This window comes from Natator depressus, chromosome 1, assembly GCF_965152275.1.
Source record: "Natator depressus isolate rNatDep1 chromosome 1, rNatDep2.hap1, whole genome shotgun sequence".
Classification (NCBI taxonomy): Eukaryota; Metazoa; Chordata; order Testudines; family Cheloniidae; genus Natator; species Natator depressus.
In genome coordinates this window covers 238730286-238750568 of record NC_134234.1, presented here as the reverse complement: position 1 = coordinate 238750568, position 20283 = coordinate 238730286, and the positions used below count along the sequence as shown (strand labels likewise).

The 20283-nt window shown below is 46.2% G+C and overlaps 1 protein-coding gene across 1 annotated transcript in view; it reads right to left on the bottom strand.

The window, feature by feature from the left end:
* CACNA2D4 (calcium voltage-gated channel auxiliary subunit alpha2delta 4) overlaps positions 1-20283 on the bottom strand; it is a 194040-nt gene that overhangs the window by 93931 nt on the left and 79826 nt on the right. Inside the window, exons 19-24 of the mRNA XM_074938861.1 lie at positions 10932-10993; positions 10575-10642; positions 10351-10396; positions 8896-8993; positions 6094-6187; positions 4578-4677 (exon numbers count right to left, since the gene is read on the bottom strand). Of these exons, the coding sequence (XP_074794962.1) occupies positions 4578-4677; positions 6094-6187; positions 8896-8993; positions 10351-10396; positions 10575-10642; positions 10932-10993 (468 nt within the window). The remainder of the gene's footprint in view (positions 1-4577; positions 4678-6093; positions 6188-8895; positions 8994-10350; positions 10397-10574; positions 10643-10931; positions 10994-20283) is intronic.

The following is a 20283-nucleotide window of genomic DNA, read 5'->3' as shown; positions in this document are numbered from 1 at the left end:
GGGAAACCTACTTCTCCCTCCTCAGCTGCATTCAGCACAGTGCCTGCCTGGGGGGATGTTCTGCATTTAGCATTGTCAGGACACCAATGCAGCGTCAGGATAGTTACAGGCTGGTGACATACTAAACTTACAGTCAGATAGCACCTTTCACCCCAAAGGACCCCAGAGCAGTTTACAAACTATATGCAGTACACAGGCTTCCGTCAGTTCATCCACTGCTGAAATGCAGTCATTGCTGGGGTGGAAGGTGGCTGCTCTTTAGCAGCACACAGGTACACCAGGCACGTGACAGGGCAGAAAGTTAACTGTGTGCAACAAACTGCAGGGAAGAACTGAGAGAGACAGAAAGACTCATGCAAGCACAGTGATTGGAAAATTATGGTTCCCACCCCTTCTTTCACAGGAAGGGCTCTAGCATTTTTAAAGAATGAGTTGGTTGGGACAAGTCATAAAGTCAAGATGTCCAAGATACTTCACTGGTGGTGCTGGGGATGTTGAGTGTGTGACCTGCACATGAGCCATTGGAAGAAACCCACATTTGGAGCTGCATGGAAGGTTATCAGAAATATATTTTCCCACCTGACTGGCAAGAAATCGGTGCCTCTTTCCTCACTATTACAGAATGGCCTTTGCCTTCTAGGCCAGATTATGGCAATGGCCTATACCTAGAAAGCTGATCCAGCACACTGCAGCTCATCTCTGAGAGACACACCTTGGCAAGAGAGTTGTGTGCAGTGCCCTACATGGACTATCCATCACACCCCAGAGTTACTTTAACTCTGAGTTGTAGTACTGTACTACTGTACTACTGTACTGTAGTACTGTAGTACTACAAAGCTCTCATTGGGCTGGGCCTGACAACCACCAGGACAGTCTCTCTACGCCAGCAGTTCTCAACCAGGGGTCCAGGGCCGGGAGCAGCTTTCAGGGGGTAGGGGCACCGGAACAGGGGGACCAAGGGGTCATGGCGCTCCCACTTTTGAAAGTTGATGGGCCTGGCCATTCACTTTTCGTCACATACCTGGCACCCTCCTCTTCCCCCCAAGTCCCCGCTCTCGGCCCGGGTAAGAGCAGCCCAGGGAGCGCGGGCAACCGTGGGGAGCTGCGGATCCTCCACCTGCCCAGGGTGTGGGGCCTGAGAGCAGCTCCTGGCCCATGTCCCCGCCCCCCAGATTCCCCACCCAGGGCTCCCCACAGCTGTATGGGTGACTCTTACCATGGCCCAGCTGCAGCTCTTCAGCCCTTGAGGCCTGGCTTCTGGCTTGGCCAGGAAGCGGGGGCCTCAGGGAAAGAGGAGGGGCAGGGGTGTGGCTTTGGAGGGGGCATGGCCTCATGGTTCCCCCACTTTTAGGAAGACTCCACTGCCCCTGTCAGGGGGTCCACCAAGCAGGCCAGTATTAGACTCGCAGAGGCCCAGGGTGAAAGCTGAAGCCCCACCATGCAGCGCTGAAGCCCAGGGCCCCGAGCCCGGCCACCTAGGGCTGAAGCTGAAGCCTGAGCAACTTAGCTTTATGGGGCCCCCGGTGGCATGGGGTCCTGGGCAGTTGGCCTGCTTGCTACCCCCTAATGCTGGTCCAGGATTTTATATACAGAAAAACAGTTGTTGTGGCACAGGTGGGCCAAGGAGTTTTTATAGCATGTTGGGGGGGGGGCCCTCAGGAAGAAAACGGTTGAGAACCCCTGCTCTACGCAACCCTCCAAGAATTCTCCAGTCCACAGAGTCACTACAACTAATAGAGCCTCGTGTCAATCCTACGTCTGCCAAGACAGTGCAATTAGGCAGAGGACCCTTGGCTACAGAAGATCATGCTGAGCCTACACCTCTTTTTTAAGAACAAGTCACTCTTTGCAAAGACCTAACCCCCTCAGTAGAGATGGTTGTATATACTGTCACATACAGAGTAGCAGCCCCTTTATATAACCTGGTCCTTACATATTCCATATTCTCTCACCTCCAGTAAAAGGAGAATACAGCGGTCCATTTGCAGACAAGCAAGATAAAATTATTTTTAAGTAAGGCACAAGGCACCTAAATACTATGGTGGCAGCTGCTTTACAAATGCTACTGCTGTAGCCAGATAAGACAGCGGTTAGGTTTAGGAACACATCTGAGCATACAGAGAATTATCTGCATGAACCAAGAGCCTTATTTCCCAGTTTCTTCGCTTCTTGGATTCTGCTCAGCATGTCACATAGATCTTATGACTTTTTCCAGATTGAGTCACCAGGTGGTGCTGTTGTCCACATCTCTGTCCACATCACCCGCCAGCACAGGCTGTTCAGCCACCACACATACCCAGTGGTAGGTGGGACGGGTATAGCTAATAAGTAACATCCTTGAAGCTGAAACTCTTTACCTGCCATTTGGTGAGCAGGCAGCACATACTTCACTTAGTCCATCCCACTAGGGCCCGCACTAACATGCATAAGTCATCTCTATTGCGGGTAAGAATGAGCCACAAAACTGAAAAAGGGAGATGCAAGGAAGTGCAAAGTAAGAATCTGTGCTGTGTGGTACCCTGCAGCTCTGAACAATCCTATATCCCTGCCTAGAGCTGCAACAGCAGTATATCTATTTGTAGCACTGTAGGGATTGTGTTACTCCAGCTAACATCTGGAATATGGGTGTATTAACAGGTGTTACCATACGCAGGGGGAAGAGATCTAGTTACCACAGGTCACAGCTGTAGTATTAAAGTATCAACAGGTGCCATGTATAGGTGAAAGGAACGCTGTTAGTCCAGGTAATGTCTTAGGAGACATCACAGGGATCCTTGTGCAGATGAGAGGCCTGCACTTACTATGCCAGTGGGACTAATTACCCAACCAAAAAAATGTTGGATAAAATTTTCGAAAGTGTGTAAGTGATTTGGGCTCTTAGGTGCCTGAATCACTTTGGAAAATAGGACTTGGGTGCTTTAGAACATTTTACCCTCTGTCTGAATTCCTTTTAAAATATCTAATCCTGTTCATGCATTCAGCTCCCAAGCGCAAGAGTGAGGCTGTGAAAGAGATCACAAGGAAGCCCTTTTATTTGTGTAGTGGGGGAATGAAGGCTCCTAGTTTTCTGACTCAGTCAAGGACCAGGAACTGGCTACGGTGCTCAGTGAAAAAGAGATGGGGGAGGGGTCTGAGTCTTGCCTGATCGAGAAAACAAGATATAGATAGAGCTAATGACCAGGTCAAGAAGGGCAAGGGAGGTCATAAGGGATAAATGATGCCCCCCTTATAGGACAGCCAAGTTCCAGAGACTCATTTGAGCTTCTCAGACCAAAAAAATTGATCTATGGGCTTCTGCACTTGCCATAACATAAACCATATCTGCGGGTAGCGCCAGGAATAACCAGGTAACAGACTTCCCTGCAAGATCTCCACTTCTTCCTCCCCCTCCCCGATTTCTTTATTTCAGAACTTTACTTTTGCTGTATATTTTGACATAGCAATGACTGGTCATTTATACGGTTCTTTCCTTTCCAGAGGATTTGGAAGAGCTTTACATACAATACACAGGAATCCGCCACTGAAATGCAGCCACCACTGGAGTGATGCACCTGCAACCCTTTAAAAGCACAGAAAAATGATATGTGCCAGCAGTATAGGACAGGGAATCAGCACTGCCTTCCCACAGCATATTGAGTCAAGTTCAAGGTCTTGCTTCCTATCTACAAAGCAGTCAATGGCCTGGGCCCAGTATATCTGACAAGTCTGCTCCTCAGGTACAATGGAACTTTCTGCCATAAGGGTGAAGCTCATTTGTGCAGGAAATGGAACCTTCTCAGGGGCTGGTCCCAGACTGTGGAAGAAACTCCCACAGGAATGAAGGACCATCACAAACTTCACCACCTTCTGCTCCAAGTGCAGGGCACACTTCTTCAGCCTACTTTCTAACAGGAACTCAAAGCAGCTGAATAACTCTAAAATAACTCTAACCAAAATCCTACCAAGCCAAAACACTCCACTGCACACACAATTCTCCCTCTAGGGAGAGGATGAGAGAGAGACTGTGACTACATGTGACAGATGTTAGTCACATTGCATAATGCACCCCCGGAACGTGTTCAGATACTATGATGATGAGGGCAGTATAAGAATCTGTATAGGATAGAATATCCAGCAATTGAGACTGCAAGGGGAATTGAGATAGGCAGAGTATTACTAGCCAAGTTGGAACGCAGCCCAAAAGCGAAAGCAAAAGATACCCCCCCACATACTCTCATAAAAAGTGTCACTGGAGATCTTCTGGCTGTAATGTCTTGGCGACACCCCTTCTATTTCCTGACCAGGACTTCGGAACAAGCAAAGAAAAGATTATGTCTCTCAGAAAAATTAGCCTACATTTTACATTGAAACCAGTGCATTCTGGGACAGGTTTTTGCCATATAACAAACAGAACAAGCACAAAACAGTGCCCCGCCCTATCCTTTATGACACATCAGACAGATCCACTCCACTAACCCCTGGTTGCTTCCCATTCTGTTCTCCGTAACCCTGGATACTGTTGAAGGCACAGTGGCAATTTCATGCTGCTCCTTCACAGAGACTAGAAGAAACTCCTCAGTGAAGTTTCATTTTAGGACTTGCCTGTTCGAGAGTTTCTCAGATCCCACATACAGGAGGCTCCTCATGAGGCCGGCTCGAGTGCCCAGAAATGCCATCTCGACCCCCTGCTCAGCCTCACTGTGGGACAGAGAGAGAGACCCACAGGGGCAGAATTAGTTCTCAGAGATAGAACTAAGCCTGCCATGTAGTAAGAACCTTCAGAGTGGAGATTCAGAGGGCAACACATTGGAGCGGGAGGTTTCTTAAGCATTTAGGACCAAATTCACCTGTGATATAATGCCACTGCCTTCAGTGGGGTCACACCAGAACTGATACATTTGAAAATCCGAGCGGGAATTAGGATTATTATGATTTTACTATTCATTCTCACAGTCACACTTGTGTGATTTGTTCATTTTGTCCCTTTACAGAGAGAACTTAAAGTCCTCTACTCCTGACCGCCCAGCTGCAGGCTGTTTACATATGGGATTGGAGAGAGAGATGGGTTACTCAGAGAGAATGGGTGTGCCCCCTAGGCTGAACCCAAACTCTGTCTGGGACAGGGAGATTAAGGGATGGTGAGAGATGACATAACTGAGTGGCTCAGGGCGACCCTGCTGGAGTTGTGGGTAGCATAGACCTGACATTGTTGTGAAGAGGCTCACAGTGTAGAGGGCCAGCTGCTATGGACGGGGCAGTGTCTTTTTAAGTGAGAGGAATGTGCTGGATGATAGACTGTGTCTACACTAGGTCTTGCTGGCAAAAATTTCCTGCCATTGCTACCACTCGTTCAACTCCACCAATGGGAGTCCAAATGCAGATAAGACAACCATGGCTGCCCATTTTTATAACACATGCTGCAAGTAGATCTGAACAACACAGTGTTAAAGTGCTAGTGGCCCTAGATGCCCAGGTGGTAGCAGCCATGGTAAAATATTGCCTCCAAAAAAATCCCAAGTGGAGGCAAGGCCCTCTAGATTTATATCCCTTCTCAGTCCTGGCAGCAGCAGTCCAAGCTTCCATCTGTGTACCTCAATCCTGATCGGAAGGCACCATCCATAAGTGTGACAGGTAGGTCAATTTCTATGGCCCATTCAATCCTTGGCTTTAGTGTCAGTAAGAGAGCCGACTAGTGCCAGCTGGGATGATATTTTTTGTGATACAGTAGAAGCTGGACTCAGCCCAATTCACTTTATGTAGTTCAAGGAACAGTTGTCACACGGTAACAAAGCTTAGTCACTACTGTCCTTGGGTGAGATTTGAACTCATAACTTTGAAGTGTAAGTTTCTGTATCTATTACCAATACCTCAAATGTGAGATTCTTCCTCCTTGGAGTCCATTCCTGAGAGGGAGATCCATGTCCTGCTTCTGTTTCTGTGATCAGTTTAGTGCTATGTAAGGATCTATTATGGGCTCTATGGGACAAAGGAAATCAAGCTGCTCCTTCAACTTGGCCACAGAGCTTCCACCAGGGAATCAGGAGACCCTGTCCAAACTCCCAAGAAGTCCATGGGATCTGAATTAATTTCAGCTGTGTTTTCACATATACTTACTCAGACATGTTGAGGGCCAAGGCTGTCCAGTAGGCCTCCATTGGCGCAGTTACCACAGCATCAAACAGCACCTCCTGGACCAAGTCCTCATCACCTGAGCAAAAAACCCAAATATGATGAGGCGTGAGAATGGCGTCATCCCTCTGCCTCCTAGATATCCTTTAGAGCAGCAATGTTACTGACCTACCTTGTGGTCCAGTGGGTTGAACAACAGGGAATAAAAAGAAGGCCCTACTTGCATCTGCTGACCATCCCAGGGATGCCTCACCTCTGGCTGAGAGGACAGCATGGCAACTCTCACCAGGGTGTGACCAAGCCACTCCCACAGACTGTCTAGCAGCAGTCATGCACACAGCGTTACAGTCAGGGCAGCTCACCGCCATGCTGTACATGAGTGGCAATGACCCAGACTCTGGGGTTCCGGTGGTCACTTTCACATGGCAGTTCAGCACACTGGTCACTCTATACACAGTTTTAAAGGGTCAGAGGTCACCCTCTGTCAGCCCAAAAGCTTGAGGGGTTGAAAAGCTGAGCAAACAAAACAGCGTCAAAAGAATTATTTATTCCCCCTCCCTTTTGGCCTTCACCCCTGAACTCACTGAACAGGCAGTCAACAACTGTGGCCTTGACTCCCTCTCCCTCAGTTCTGGGTCCCCTCTAATCAAGCTTCTGCCCACTCCACTCCACTCAAGCTGCCTTCACGAAAGTCTTGAATGATCTCTCTGTGGCCAAATCTCAGGACCTCCACGCCATTCCTGTCCACCCTGACCTCTCTGCTTTTGACAGTGGATCACACCTCCTTCTTGAAATTTGAAATCTTGTCCTCACCAGGCTTCAGGGATGCTGTCCTCTCCTAGTTTTCCTACTCTTTGGCTGTTCCTCTAGGCTTTTTCTAGATGTGGATGTAAAGATGTGTTGTTGGAAGGAGTTTGCTAATACTTGCTAAACAGTTGTAAAATCTGGTGTGGACAAGGCAGCTGAGCCTAAGCTTTAACTTGACCTGCTTGGCACATATTAAAGTCTACACTGGTTTATCCACACTAGACTTTTGGAGTGTGTTACCTAACACCATCTAACAACACACCATTAAATCCTAGTCTAGACAAAGCCTCTGTGCCCTATTTTAAGTGGGTGGTCCTCCTCCATTCTCCTGGAAGATCCCACAGGGCTCCATTCTTAGCCCCTTTTTCTTCTCACTCTAAAGCTTTACTTTGGGAGATCTCCTCTACCTTAGATAGCTTCCTCACCATCTTCATGCCATTGACTTGCAAATATTCTTCCTCAGTCCTGACTTCTGTCCATCTACTCTGACCTTTTTTTCAGTCTGCCTGACATCTCCTCCTGGATGCCTCACCATTAGCTTAAACCTAACATGGCCAAAACTGAACCCCTTATCTTTCCTTAAAACTCTCCCCACTCCCCCCGTTTTCTGCTATTATTGACAAGACCCTCTTCTCCCTGTCACAGAGACCTGTAAGCTGGGGTCATCTTTGACTCCTCCCTCTCCTTTACATAACACATTCAGGTCATGTCCAAATCCAGCTGCTTCATCCTCCATTGCAAATCCAAAATCTGAAATTTTCTTTCTGTCCACACAGCTAAAACTTTCACCCAGGTCCTTATCATCTACCTCATTCTCCTCTTTGACACATCACACTTCCTTCCAGTCCAGTCCATTCAAAACAAAGCCACTCAGACAGTCTTTCATTGACCTTTCCCATAATTCTGTGTTACACCCTCCCTTCTTCCTCTGAATCCCTCCACTGGCTCCCCTTTCCTACCTCAACAAGTTCAAACTTCTTGTCTTCACCCTTAATGCCCTTCACTACACTGCCCTTCCCTGCTTATTTGCTCTTGACTCTTATAACATCATTCCTGCATTCTTCATGCCACCAATTATACCAGTTTTGAACAGCCATTTATCTGCATGTCCCACAAAGATCTTTGTGCTTTCTTCTATGCTACCTCTTATTCATAGAGCACCCTCTGACTTGATCAATAAGGCCACTACTCTTTCCTCCCTCACATCCTTCTTCGAGATGCACTTCTGTGCTGATATTTACAACACATCAACCAGCTAACGATGTGCAGGTAGACCAGCAGTTGGGGATACTTGATTTCATTTAATTCAAAACCCAAAGAAAACCCAAACATACTTTCAGATGATTTGAAATTGTCAAGGCACATCAAGTAGTGCAATATCTAACCTATGAATCCACGTGATCTTTTCATGACATTTGTCCTCCCTTGTTCATTTCTCTCCTTGGTTCATCACAACCACTTCGTCTACCCTAAAGAGCTAATGACTGAATTTGAAGTAAGGCAGAGCTTGCCTTTCATCTTGTGTTTGAGGGAAGGCCAAACACAATGGTACCCCAGCTCTGAATAGGGCCTTTGGGATCTACCACAATACAAATAATGTTATTACTGTTGTTTTAGGACTACACAGCTCTGAACTACACACAGGCACTCTTTCTTTCCTGGCTCTCCACACAGCTCTGTCAAACATGGCCTACAGCACCCCCAGCTAATACAGGCCTGGATCTCTCCTTAACAGAGACGTTCAATCAGGTTTAATTTTGTGGTAGTTTTGAAATGGAAACAATCATTTGCTGGGGATTAGGATGTGGCCACTCAATTTATTGCCACTTGTGAAGTGAGCAAGTGTTTGAACTCAGCTCTGCAGATATGAGCATAGAGCGCATAAGCTCAGTCTACCACCACTCAGCTTCCCGCAGCCCTTCTCCACCGTGGAGAGGCACAGGAGAGCTCCAGTAGGTCACTTTCATTTCCAGCTCTCACATTCCAGATCGGATTCCTCTCCTGTGAGGAAGCGGATCATGGCCTCCAGCTGGCTGAGCTTCCGGTGATCTGGATCAATATCGGTGATGCAGTAAATCCTGGCGGCAAGGAAAGAAACACAGAAAATCACTTTCAAGCAAACACCAAAGGAAAATAGTGATCTGGAAAAAAATATTGTAACAAATCCTTGGCCACCTAGGAATTTCAGTTGTCACTATGCTGCACTCCATGGGTGCTCAGAACTTAACAACAACAGCATGGATCAAACTCAGCTCCTCCTGTTAAAAACAGAACAGGATGATACCACTTGCACTAAAGAAGCATCTTCGTTAGCAGTATAGTTCCTCTGACACACAGCAGAGCAGTTCTAATTTCACCCAGCAAAGGGCAATGGTAACATATACACTAGCCTGCTTATAACAATATTCAGTATGATGGAGAAACCTGGAAAGCAGCAATGCCAAAGGAGACAGATAACTAGACAGTGAACAAGCTTGCAATGTGACATGGTGGCAAGATAAAGCAATGGGCTGCATATGCAGAGGCATCAGGATGCAGAGGTGGGAGGTGATCAGTTCTCTGTATTCCACAAGAGACCAGCCATCTAATATTGCTTTCAGTTCTGGCCACTTGTATGTCAGATTGGAGGGGTATAAAGAAAAAACACAAATTATTAAGGAACTTGAAGGAATGGTTTATGAGGCAAGACTAAAAGAAGTGACTATATAAAGCTGGTGAACAGATGACTTAAGTATATATGTTAACTGTGCATGAAACTGAAGGAGGAAGAGATGCTGTTCAAGGCGGTTTGAGGGGTTTTAACTAGGGTATAATAAATTAGGTTTTTTGCAGTGCTTCTTGTAAATAATTGCTTTAGTTTTGATCCATTTGAGGTTCACATGCCCAAGTTTAATGCTGAGTTTCAGGTACACACAAATCCCAAATCTCAAAGCAAAAGTTGAAAATGCCAAGCTTCGTTTTGTTTCATGGCCAAACCAAGCAAAAGCACAAATTTTGCATGATATGATTTTGCATTAATAAAGTCAACTCCAGGTTCACTAGAAACCACATCCAGGCTCATTTAAAAGGCATGTGAACCAAGCTGATTTCCCACTGAGAGTAATCTGACCTTGCAACAAAATCCCACCTCACTAAGTTTTGTGTGATTTATGGTTTCTTGCACAGTTCTAGGCAGGAATAGGATGAGATTGTGCAAAGGAGAATTTAGGGAGAATATCAGGATATCTTTCTGGACAGTGAGATGGGTCAGACTGTAGAATAATCTGCCAAAGAAAGTGATGGATGTCTCAGGAGCTTGCACCAAACTCTGGCACCATCAATTACTTCAGAACAACATTGCTTTTCCTCAAAGCCAGGGAGGGTGGGAGAGCAGAGCGAACTCTGCCAGTGATCTTAACACAAAGCTCCATCATCAATAGGATACCATCTACTTACCATTCATTAGCTAAGGTCAAGTCTGGCTGCAGCAGGTCGTGCAAGCCTGAAACAAGAAAGCAACTAATAAGTCTATTGATCAGTCAATGAACCAAACGCACAGAAAGGCTGAGAGGGTGAGGTGGGGGACAGAGGAGAGGGAGGCACAAGCTCATCCCTGGGATGCCAATGAAGTTCAGCATCCTTGCCCTCTACAGAGATGTGGCTGTTTCAGGTTAACCTACCTTCTTCCACTGAAGTGTTCCCCAGCAGGATGTATTCCCCATGCCCACGGGAGAGGACAACACCCAGGCTGCAGGCAGGGGGAAAACAGAGGGTTTGTCAACAAGGTCATGTGCAATCCCCAGATGTTTACCTGACACTGCCCTCCCTGAGAAGTGAGTTATGATCCCCAATGCCATCAGCTCTCTCCTCTCTTATTAACAAAAGAACATCCCCAAGCGAGTAGTAAGAGTATCTGAACTCCAATACAAGGGAGCAAGGAACCCCTCTGTCATAGCCAATATGATGAGAAGGAGGGACCAAACAGCCACCCTCCCACCCCGAGAGGTACATCCCTGAGTTGACACACACTAGCTCACCTGAAAGGCGTGCTACTGATGTCAGTGAAGAAATAATCATTAGTGAGAAAGAGAACCCGTTTCTGGAATAAATAAAAAAAAAGGGGGAAAATAAACTTTTTGAAAAACAAACCCTACGGTGGGGGAAGGGATACACCATCTACTGCACCACAGCGACAACAGTGATTTGGCTACACGACCCCCAAAGACAAACCAAAGCATCTGGTTAACTCCAGTAACATCCAACCCCACAGGCCGGGTCTGAGGCCATGATGCAGCGTGCAATGTTCAGCAAGTCATGGTTTTCAGAGATCCACTCACTCAGCCATTCAATTTCCTCGCAGGGCCAGTAAAACCCCTTAACTCTGGGATTACAACCCAGAGAGCAGAAAGTGGGAGGAAGCTGCCCTCCCTCTCACTGTATTAGCTGTACGTGCACTGCATAACCAGATTGCCAGGTCCTGCTGGTCTTTCTTTGCACAGGGCCCTGCAAGGCCCCAGACTGACCCTGACCCCCACTGCGGGCTACAATTCATTATCTTCACCAGCTTCCCTGGTTCCCTTTCTTACACTGTGGCTGAAGATTCAGAGAGGTAGATGAGGAGGACTGGAGGGTGGGAGGGAATGTATTTGGAAGAGCCAGAACAGGGGCTACAAACTGATTACAGCTGGTTGGAAAACAGAATTCCCATCTTGTGGGACATGCTGCTGATTTTCATATTTATTTTCATCCTGAATCGGGACAAAAAAGTCAGACTATCAAATATTTTCACGGAATGAAGAGTTATAAAAATATTTCAATTTGGAAACATCAAAATGAAAGAACAACATTTTCAATCAAAACAAAATGTCATTTCGAACCAAAACATTTAGTTTCAAACTGAAAAATTTCATTTCAAATTAACATTTCCACTTAAAGAAACATTTTAATTCAAAATGTTTCATTTCATTTTGAAATGTTGCTTTGGAAAAATAATTTTTAAAAAGTGTCAAAGTTGATATTTTCCATTTGAAAGTGTCAGTTTCAATGGAATTTAGCAGGACTGGCACAAGTGCTTCCTCTTTGAGGCTGCTGCAGTAAAAAACATTTCTTGGAGTGTTTCCTTTCTGGATTGGAAGTGCAGTGATGTGACTCCTTGCTAGAACTAGGGCAAGAGATGAGGGGGTGGGTGAATCTGAGTGTGAGAGAGACACTGTAGCAGTGGTTCTCAAACTTTTTGTATTGGCGACCCCTTTCAGATAGCAAGCCTGAGTGAGACCCCCCCTCTTATTAGTTAAAAACACATTTTTTATATTTAATACTATTTTAAATGCTAAATTTATAACCCTATTGTTTAAAATTAATTTACCTTTTCTCACTGGTTTTAAATTAAGACTAAAACACATTTTTATCAAATTATTGTTATAAGCAGAAAAGTTATTTTTTCAAAATAGTTTAATACTGTTTAGTCCTGTTTAATAATGGGGGAAGAGTACAAAGAAACTTTGCCAATATCATTTTTCACAGCAGACTTAGCACCCCCACGGCCACCATTACTTCTGCGCTGCTGCTGGCAGTGGCGCTGCCTTCAGAGCTGGGCGGCCAGAGAGTGGCAGCTGCTCGCTGGGCACCCATTTCTGAAGGCAGTGCCGCTGCCAGCAGCAGCTCAGAACAGTAGAAGTAAGAGTGGCAATGCTATACCATGCCACCCTTACTTCTGCATAACATTTGACCTTTGCACTGGGAAAGGTAGCTATGGGGGAGCTAAGGCAATTTTTTTTGAGGGGCTATAGCCCCCCACAATTCTGTCCCCCATCCCCTCCAAGCCATCCCTGCCTGTATGGCTGAGAGTTAAATTATAAATTACTTTTTTTTGCCAATCTCAGTATTCTGATTGATCTGTGGTTTAATGCAGCTCTTCAGCTGCTGAACAATCAAGCCCTCTAATGGTGTCTCAGTCCCACTTTTAGACTCAAGACAACAAACCTGCGTTTGTTATCTACAATCCCCAGAGTCCAATTCCTTTAAAGTAGTGATAATACAATTATATATTTTGTTTAGGAACAAGGATCGCTGCATTATACATTTACAATACTTTTTGAAGTAAATACATTACATTGCGATGGAAAGGTGTGTACAATTTTCTAAAACACTAGATTGAAATTATATATTTTATAGCGGTTGCTGCTCTCTGTTTTGTGCATGTACTCGCGACCCCCAAGTAATAACCTTGTGACCCCTTGCGGGGTCACAACCCCCAGTTCGAGAACCCCTGAACTATGGAGAACACCTGAATATACTATATACCAGTGAGAAGGCAGGCCCACTGCAAACGGCTCTAAGATTGTTTTAAACAATACTGGAGGTTGAGCAGCGTACACAGGACCTGCCAGTGTCAGCCTGCACTGTGTCCTGAGTTTGTGTACTCAGCAGCTGGGTTAGCATGAAAACAGATGCAGAGGTGACACATGGGGTGGCATGTGGGTTCACGTGACAACCCTCCCCTCCCCCCCAGATTTGCTGCTTGGCTTGTACTGAGCTTGCTCACACAGATTGAGCATGTTCAGTAACACTGCTGAAGCCGACTGCCCTCACTCTGCACCTCCACTATCAACGGCTGGCTCTGCAATGGAACTGGTGTGTGTGTGTGTGTGTGTGTGTGTGTGTGTGTGTGTGTGTGTAAAAAAATCCATCTGGCACTAGCAGTCAAAGGGACTTGAGGCAAAGCCATCTACACTGCACACAGACAGCTCCCTGGTGTGGGAGATTTGTCAACTGTCTGACAGCTGATCATTGGCCAAAGAAAAGTGTTCCAATCACTTCAGTAAATGATAAAATGTGGCCAGTCCAGAAACCCAACCTTGTGCTGCCACACAGAGGTTCAGAAATTTGGGTCCCCCACCCTGAAGCTTGAGTGGATACAGAAAACCTATCTCTCAGAACAACCTTGTTTGCCCTGTGGCTCCCACTCTTTAAGCACTGAGATGATGGCTGAAGATAGTGGGTTTGTGTTGTTCTTGGTGGTGAAGAACTTTCCTCTCTTCTGGCCTTGATTCCCACTCTCACTTTGTGTGTGGCCCTGGCTCCTTCTCTCTCCTCATCCTTCTTCAGCTCAGTGCTGCATTTCACCCTGTCACCCAGTTGCCTCCTTCTCAGTGCCCTGGCACAGGGTATTGGCATCTTGGGCATGTCCTTGCTCTTTTGGTTTAACTCCTATCTTTACAGTCAATGCCATCAATAGAGGCTTCTCTGCCACTAGACCTCTCTAAGGAGTGTCCTTCAATCCCTTCTCTATCTCATCCCTTGGCAATTCCCTTCTAAATTCACTTTGAAACTAGGCAAATTCAGACTGGCAATAAGGCGTACATTTTTAACAGTGAGGGTAATTAACTATTAGAACAATGTACCAAGGGTTGTGGTATATTTTCCATGATTGGCAATTTTTAAAATGAAGATGGGATTTTTTTTCTAGAAGATCTGCTCTAGGAATTATTTTGGAGAAGTTCTATGACCTGTGTTATACATGAGATCAGACTAGATGATCACAATGGTCCCATCTGGCCTTGGAAACTAGGAATCAAATGTGGCGGTCACTTCTATGCCAAAGACACCACAATCTATATTCCCTTCACTCAGCCCTTTCCACCTGCCTCATTCTTATCAACCCTAGGCTCTGCCACAAATCCCCCCCTCTGCTTTCTGATGTCTGCTACTTGATTCTATGTGCCATCAAAGCAGCACAGCGGAACTGACAAGTAAGTTTGTCACTTTCACTTCCTGTCCAGCTCAATGCATCTTTGGAGCACTGTGAAATTGATAACTGGTCAGTTTCACTTTCTGGCTAAGCTAGTAGGGCCACAGAGTAAAAACCATCTCTTGTCAAGGCCACTTATCACTTTGTTCATCCAGGGTTCTAAATCATACCTTTCAAGGAGCAGGAAATGCCTGGATGAGAAAAAACAGAATAGCTCTCTACTGGCAGATGGAACTTCATGAGGGCTGCAAGGTGTATTCTGAAGGAGCTAATAAATACCTCAGGGATTTTAAGGCTATGAAGTAGTACAATGCATCCAGAATGTGTTTTTGTAAAGGGGAAATTCCTGATTGATCACACCAAAACATTTTTTCCCCCATTTTGCTTTGTAACATTTCCTGTCAGAGTCCTTTCTGCCACTGCACAGGATGCCCTGGACATCAGCTGAATAGGCCTTTTCTAATGCTGACATCCATCCATATACCATGCCCTCATGAAAAGTGTGAGGGGGTTGCAAGTGATAAGTCCCTCCCTCATCCTGAGTTAAGGGAGATGGGAAGGAGGCCAGGTTGACAGCTGCAAAAGCATAGAGTACCAGAACTGACGGGCCCACTCCTGTGTTATGCAAATCTCTCACATCTTGTCCTGTCTGATTTTCCTCAAAACCCATGGTAATGAGGGAGTCAGGGAAGACATACCTCACAGGTCCTGATCATTGTCTGAGGAAAGTGTCACGCCGAGAGCCTACGGTGCAACCCCCGCCCCGTCCCCCCAGAACAGAACTCTTTGCACTTGCTGTTCACACGGGATGCGAAGAGATCCTGGATCCAAGTCGCCACACCTAAAACACCATCTGAAGAGTCATGTCATGCAGCTTTCCACTAGTTTTCTGTGGAGAAACGTCTGCTTAGAGAGTCTGCCAGGGTGATTGGATTCCTGGCAGGTCAGTGGCGATCAGGGTAATCTACATGGGAATGTACCAATTCCAAAGGTCAATGGCCTCCTCACACAGCTGTTGACATAGCAGACTTTGCCATAATGTTGTTTAATAATACTTGGACTGACTGGCTGCAGTTGGGCAGGAGGAATTACTCACAGGGCGGTCTGACTGCTCTTAGTTCCAAAATGCTGATATTAAGCATAGACTCCTGCAGAGATCATGTCCCTTGAGAAACCTGCCCTTCCACATTTGCTCCCCAACCTAAGAAGGATGCACCCATGGTCATAGTCTTTGTTGGAAGTGGGAGTTGAAGGTACCCACACAAACCAAGTAAGTGAGGCTAAGACCTCTTGGGGAACCACGATGAGTAAGTCAAGACTGTGCTTGCCTGGAGTGCATATAGTCCACAACCAGGCTCATAGATATCTGAGATTAATTCTTGCTAATGTGTCACGTAGGTACTTGCAGCCATATGACCCAACAGAGTCAGCAGGATTGTATGGCCATTCTGGGGCTCATCTGTATTTGGTGTATGAGTTCAATGAAGAGAAAGCGGTTGCCCGGTAACATGCCCTGGAGGCCACAGTGTCCAGCTTCATCCTGATAAATTCTATCAGCTGTGTGGGTTCCAAGGAAGATTTCTCCAGGTTCACCAGAGACCCAAACTCTCAAAGAGATCCAGAAGTATGGAGGTTGCTTCTCATGTTTCCTGGTAAGATCAGCCCTTTAGGAGCCAGAGGTCTAAGTAATGGTACCATTGGCCCTTGCCAGCAGGGGTGAGCTGGCACCACTGACAGTACCTTGGTATTAGAGACACAAGGTGGCATAATATCTTTTATTGGACCAACTTCTGTTGGTGACAGAAGCAAGCATGTGAGACCAGTATGAAGACAACACAGCAAAGTACCTTGGCAAACACTCAGCAGCGTTGAGAGTCCAAATGAGAGAACCCTGCAAATATAATGCTGTTGACTGGCTACAAATCTCAGGAATCTCGTTCGTGCTGGATGAACGTCCACATGAAAGCAGGCATTCTTGAAATCGAGGGCTGTGAACCAATTGCCTGATCTAGAAATGGGACAATTGATGAGTCACCATTCTGAACTTTAGGCGGCAGATAAACTTATTCCCTGAGGTCCAGAATGGATCTTCATCCTCCTGTCTTCTCAGGGACGAGAAAGTACTTTGAGTAGAACTCCTTTCCCCTTACTGCTGGAGGTACTAGTTTTACCACCCCCAGTTCGAGGAGTGTTCACATCCTACAGAAAAACCCTCTCATGAGAGAGATCTCCGAAAAAGGGCAGGGAGGTGACTGGGGAGATACGTAGCCCAAGAAGACAAACCCTAATACCCATCTGTCCACCATGATTTGAGTCCAGGAAGATAGGTAATGGGAAGTCTGCCTCCAAACGGAGGGGAACGACCAGAGGTTGACTACATCCAGTGAGACCATTGATGTGCAGCTCTCAAATGGCCTGTCAAAATTCTGGTTTCAGAGGTGATAGTGGTTGGGAAGTAAAGAGTAGTTTTCCCTGGGCACCATTCCTATGTGTCCTCTGATGTTTGCATGGCAATCCATACTGCTGCTGGTGATGAAAGACAGGTAGGGTTGGTTGTCTAAATTATGGTACGGGGTTCTCTTTTAATTACAGGTGTACAAATACTCAGTGAATTAAGTGTGGCTCAGGAGACTTTCAATGAGTGAAGAGACTCATCTGTCTTTGCGCTGAACAGCTTGTCAGATTCAAATGGGAGGCCTTCCACCACTGTTTGTACTTCCTTTGGGATTCCCAAGAAGGGAAGCCACAACGAGCATCTTATTATGACGGCCGTTGAGATGGACCTCACCGCCATGTCTAAGTTCATCTGGAGGGCTGATCTCATCACCACCTTTCCCTTATCAGTCAGGGCCTGGAGCCGATCTCTAACTTCCTAGGGCATTTTATTGGCGAAGCCAGCTAGCTTACCATAGATGGTAAAATCATAATTGACCATCAACATTTGGCAGTTTGAGATTTGAAACTGCAGGGAGGTCGAAGAGTGCATCTTTCTTCCAAAGAGGTTGAGCCTCTTTGCTTCTTTCTCAAGTGGTGTAAACCTGGCCTGTGTGTCTGCTATTCTCAGTGACTGCAGACACTACCAATGAATTGGGAGGTGGGTAAGAGAATAGGTACTCCAACCCTTTTGCAGGTATGAAATCTCTTATTTATCCTGCTTGGATACTGGTGGTACCATGGCAGGTGAGGGCCAAAGCATCTTGGCAGGTTCAAGGATAAGCTTGTTAATTGGAAGAGCCACTCTACTTAGAGCCAAGCTATGAAGGATTTCCAGCAGTGTCTGTGGGGTTTTCATGGGCCTCTCCCTGGGAGATTTGAAATAACTTTGCCATACTTTTAAGGGAAGTCCAGGAAGACCTTAGGGTAACAGGACACAGTGGGGAAACTGGAATCACTCTCTTGTCTGGGGAAGAGGAGGACAAGGTCACTGGCATGGTATCCTCCTATTCTGTTGATCCTCTTCCTCCTATTGCTTTAATTACACTTCTCGAGGAGGCTGAAGATGCTCTTCCTCTTCTTTGGGAGCTCTGAATCTCCTTAGGTCCCTTGTGCCATGAGGTATGTTCATTGGGGGGTAGTCTCATGGGTCTTCTGGTCCAAAATACTGCCACTGTGAGGTATCATACCCCCTCAGTGCAGGGCCCCAGTAGGAGTAGGGTGAGTACTCTCTCAGATGGGAGGAGAGAGATACGCTGGAGACTCCCAATGTCCTGTCTGGGCTCAATCCCCTCAAGGCATAGTCCAGGTGGGTCTGTCATAGTCCTCTTCAGACTTTGAAGATTCAGATCCAGATGGAAAGCCCTCGGTACCAGAGGTGCTCTTTGATGGTATGGGCAACAGTCTGGCTCAACCCCTGCTCGAGAATGGGCATGCAAAGGGGTACTGCAGGGAGATCGGTACTAGCTGAAGGAATGGTACGGGGCACTGGGGTTTGGAATGCAGTGGTGAATCCTGTTCCAGGAGCACCAAGAGGTCACCTGGAGCTGAGAAACAAGCCAGAGTTGATGGAGTCACTTCCATAACTGGAGCTGCTGAAACACTGGCTCTGGCAGTACAGATGAGGGTTTCTGTGCCGAGGAAGCCGTACTAGGACCAAAGGGTGCTGATGTCTCGCCCTTTGAAAAAATCCCAGTACTGGATGGTCCCATTCTGGAGCAGGTAGCTACTGATGACTTGATATGGGATGGGAACTCCTCTCTCTTTTTAGAGGACTTGGATGGGGAACCTTCCCTATAGTTCTTATGGGAGCGCTTATGTCTCCCTTCCCCCTTCTTCCCTGGGTCTGCTCTCCAGAGTTTCTTGAAGCCAGAGGGAGTGTGGAAGTCTTGGAGCTGCCCAGGACTGAAGAGGAGGAGTCACTTTTTTCTTCTTCAGGGGGTCTCCCTGGACAGAGGTTGTTCCTGCCTTCATGGACTGTAACATGAGGAACTCTTGGAGTCAGAACTCCCTGGACGGCTTAGACCGACTCAGGAATGACCTGCAGATACTGCACCTGGAAGTGATGTGCGCTTCCCTCAGGCAGTACAGACAGGTATCATGGTAGTCCATGATCAGGAAAGCTTTGTGGCACCTGATGCAGCTTTTAAAGCTGGGGATCCTCAACATAGTCTCCTGAAACCGAGGAGAACTGGGGTTGAGGCAAGTACAGCAAAACACTCATTGACTGAGGGGGGGGTCCAAAATATAGGGAACCAAACCCCTAAAACTATTTCTAATTAAGAACTAACTCTAAAAATTCTTAACGCTATTTAAAGAGAGGAGCTGAAAAAGTCAGCATGAACACAGAACCTCTGTCCTAAACCACAAGTGGTAGGAAGGAACTAAGTGGTAGGGGACCTTTCATTCCTTCAGTGTGGAGCACAAGATGAGCAAGGATGCATGCGCAGACCAGAAGGATGCTTCTAGGGAAAATTTCTGGTTCTGGGTTCATGGAACACATGTGTAATCTGAAGTGCATTACACAGAGGGGAAATTACTTGAAGAACCAGGGATTAGAAGTGGGTGAGGGGTGAAATAGTGGTAACAAAATAAAAAAAGGGAAGGGAGAAATAGAAAACATGGGGATGGCGAATTAACAGAGAAAAACTGGGGGGGGGAAGTAGAATGGGATGAGAAAAATATGGGAAAAAGAAGGGGAAAATTGAGAAAGAACATGGGGGGGAAAAGAATTGGAATTGAGAAAATATAGAAAGGGGATGGAAAAAAGCAAATAAGGAAAATGTCAGATGGGAACAATAAAAACAAGGGAAAAAGGAGGCAAATGGAGAAACTTGTAAGCATTTGTGATGTTCTTAAAAATGTTGAAATAAAGAAGATTCCTTTGGATGTCTCTGAGAAAACGATATTGTGAATCGGCAGCACTACAATAAACTAAGAGGTTGCTGACCCCTGCCTGAGAGGATAATGGAATCATGAGCAATAAGCAGCCTGGGCTTCTAAAGAATAGAGCTCACCAGACAAACAAGATTGGATTTTTCTGACAGAATAAAGTTAATAGATGAAGGGAATAAAGCGCATACAATATATTTGGATTTACATAAAGCATTTGCTCCAGTGCCTCATGAAATTTTACTCCCCCAAAATTAATTAATATTGGCTTAGATAGGATCTTTTTCCTGTGGATTGAAAACTGACTGAAACAC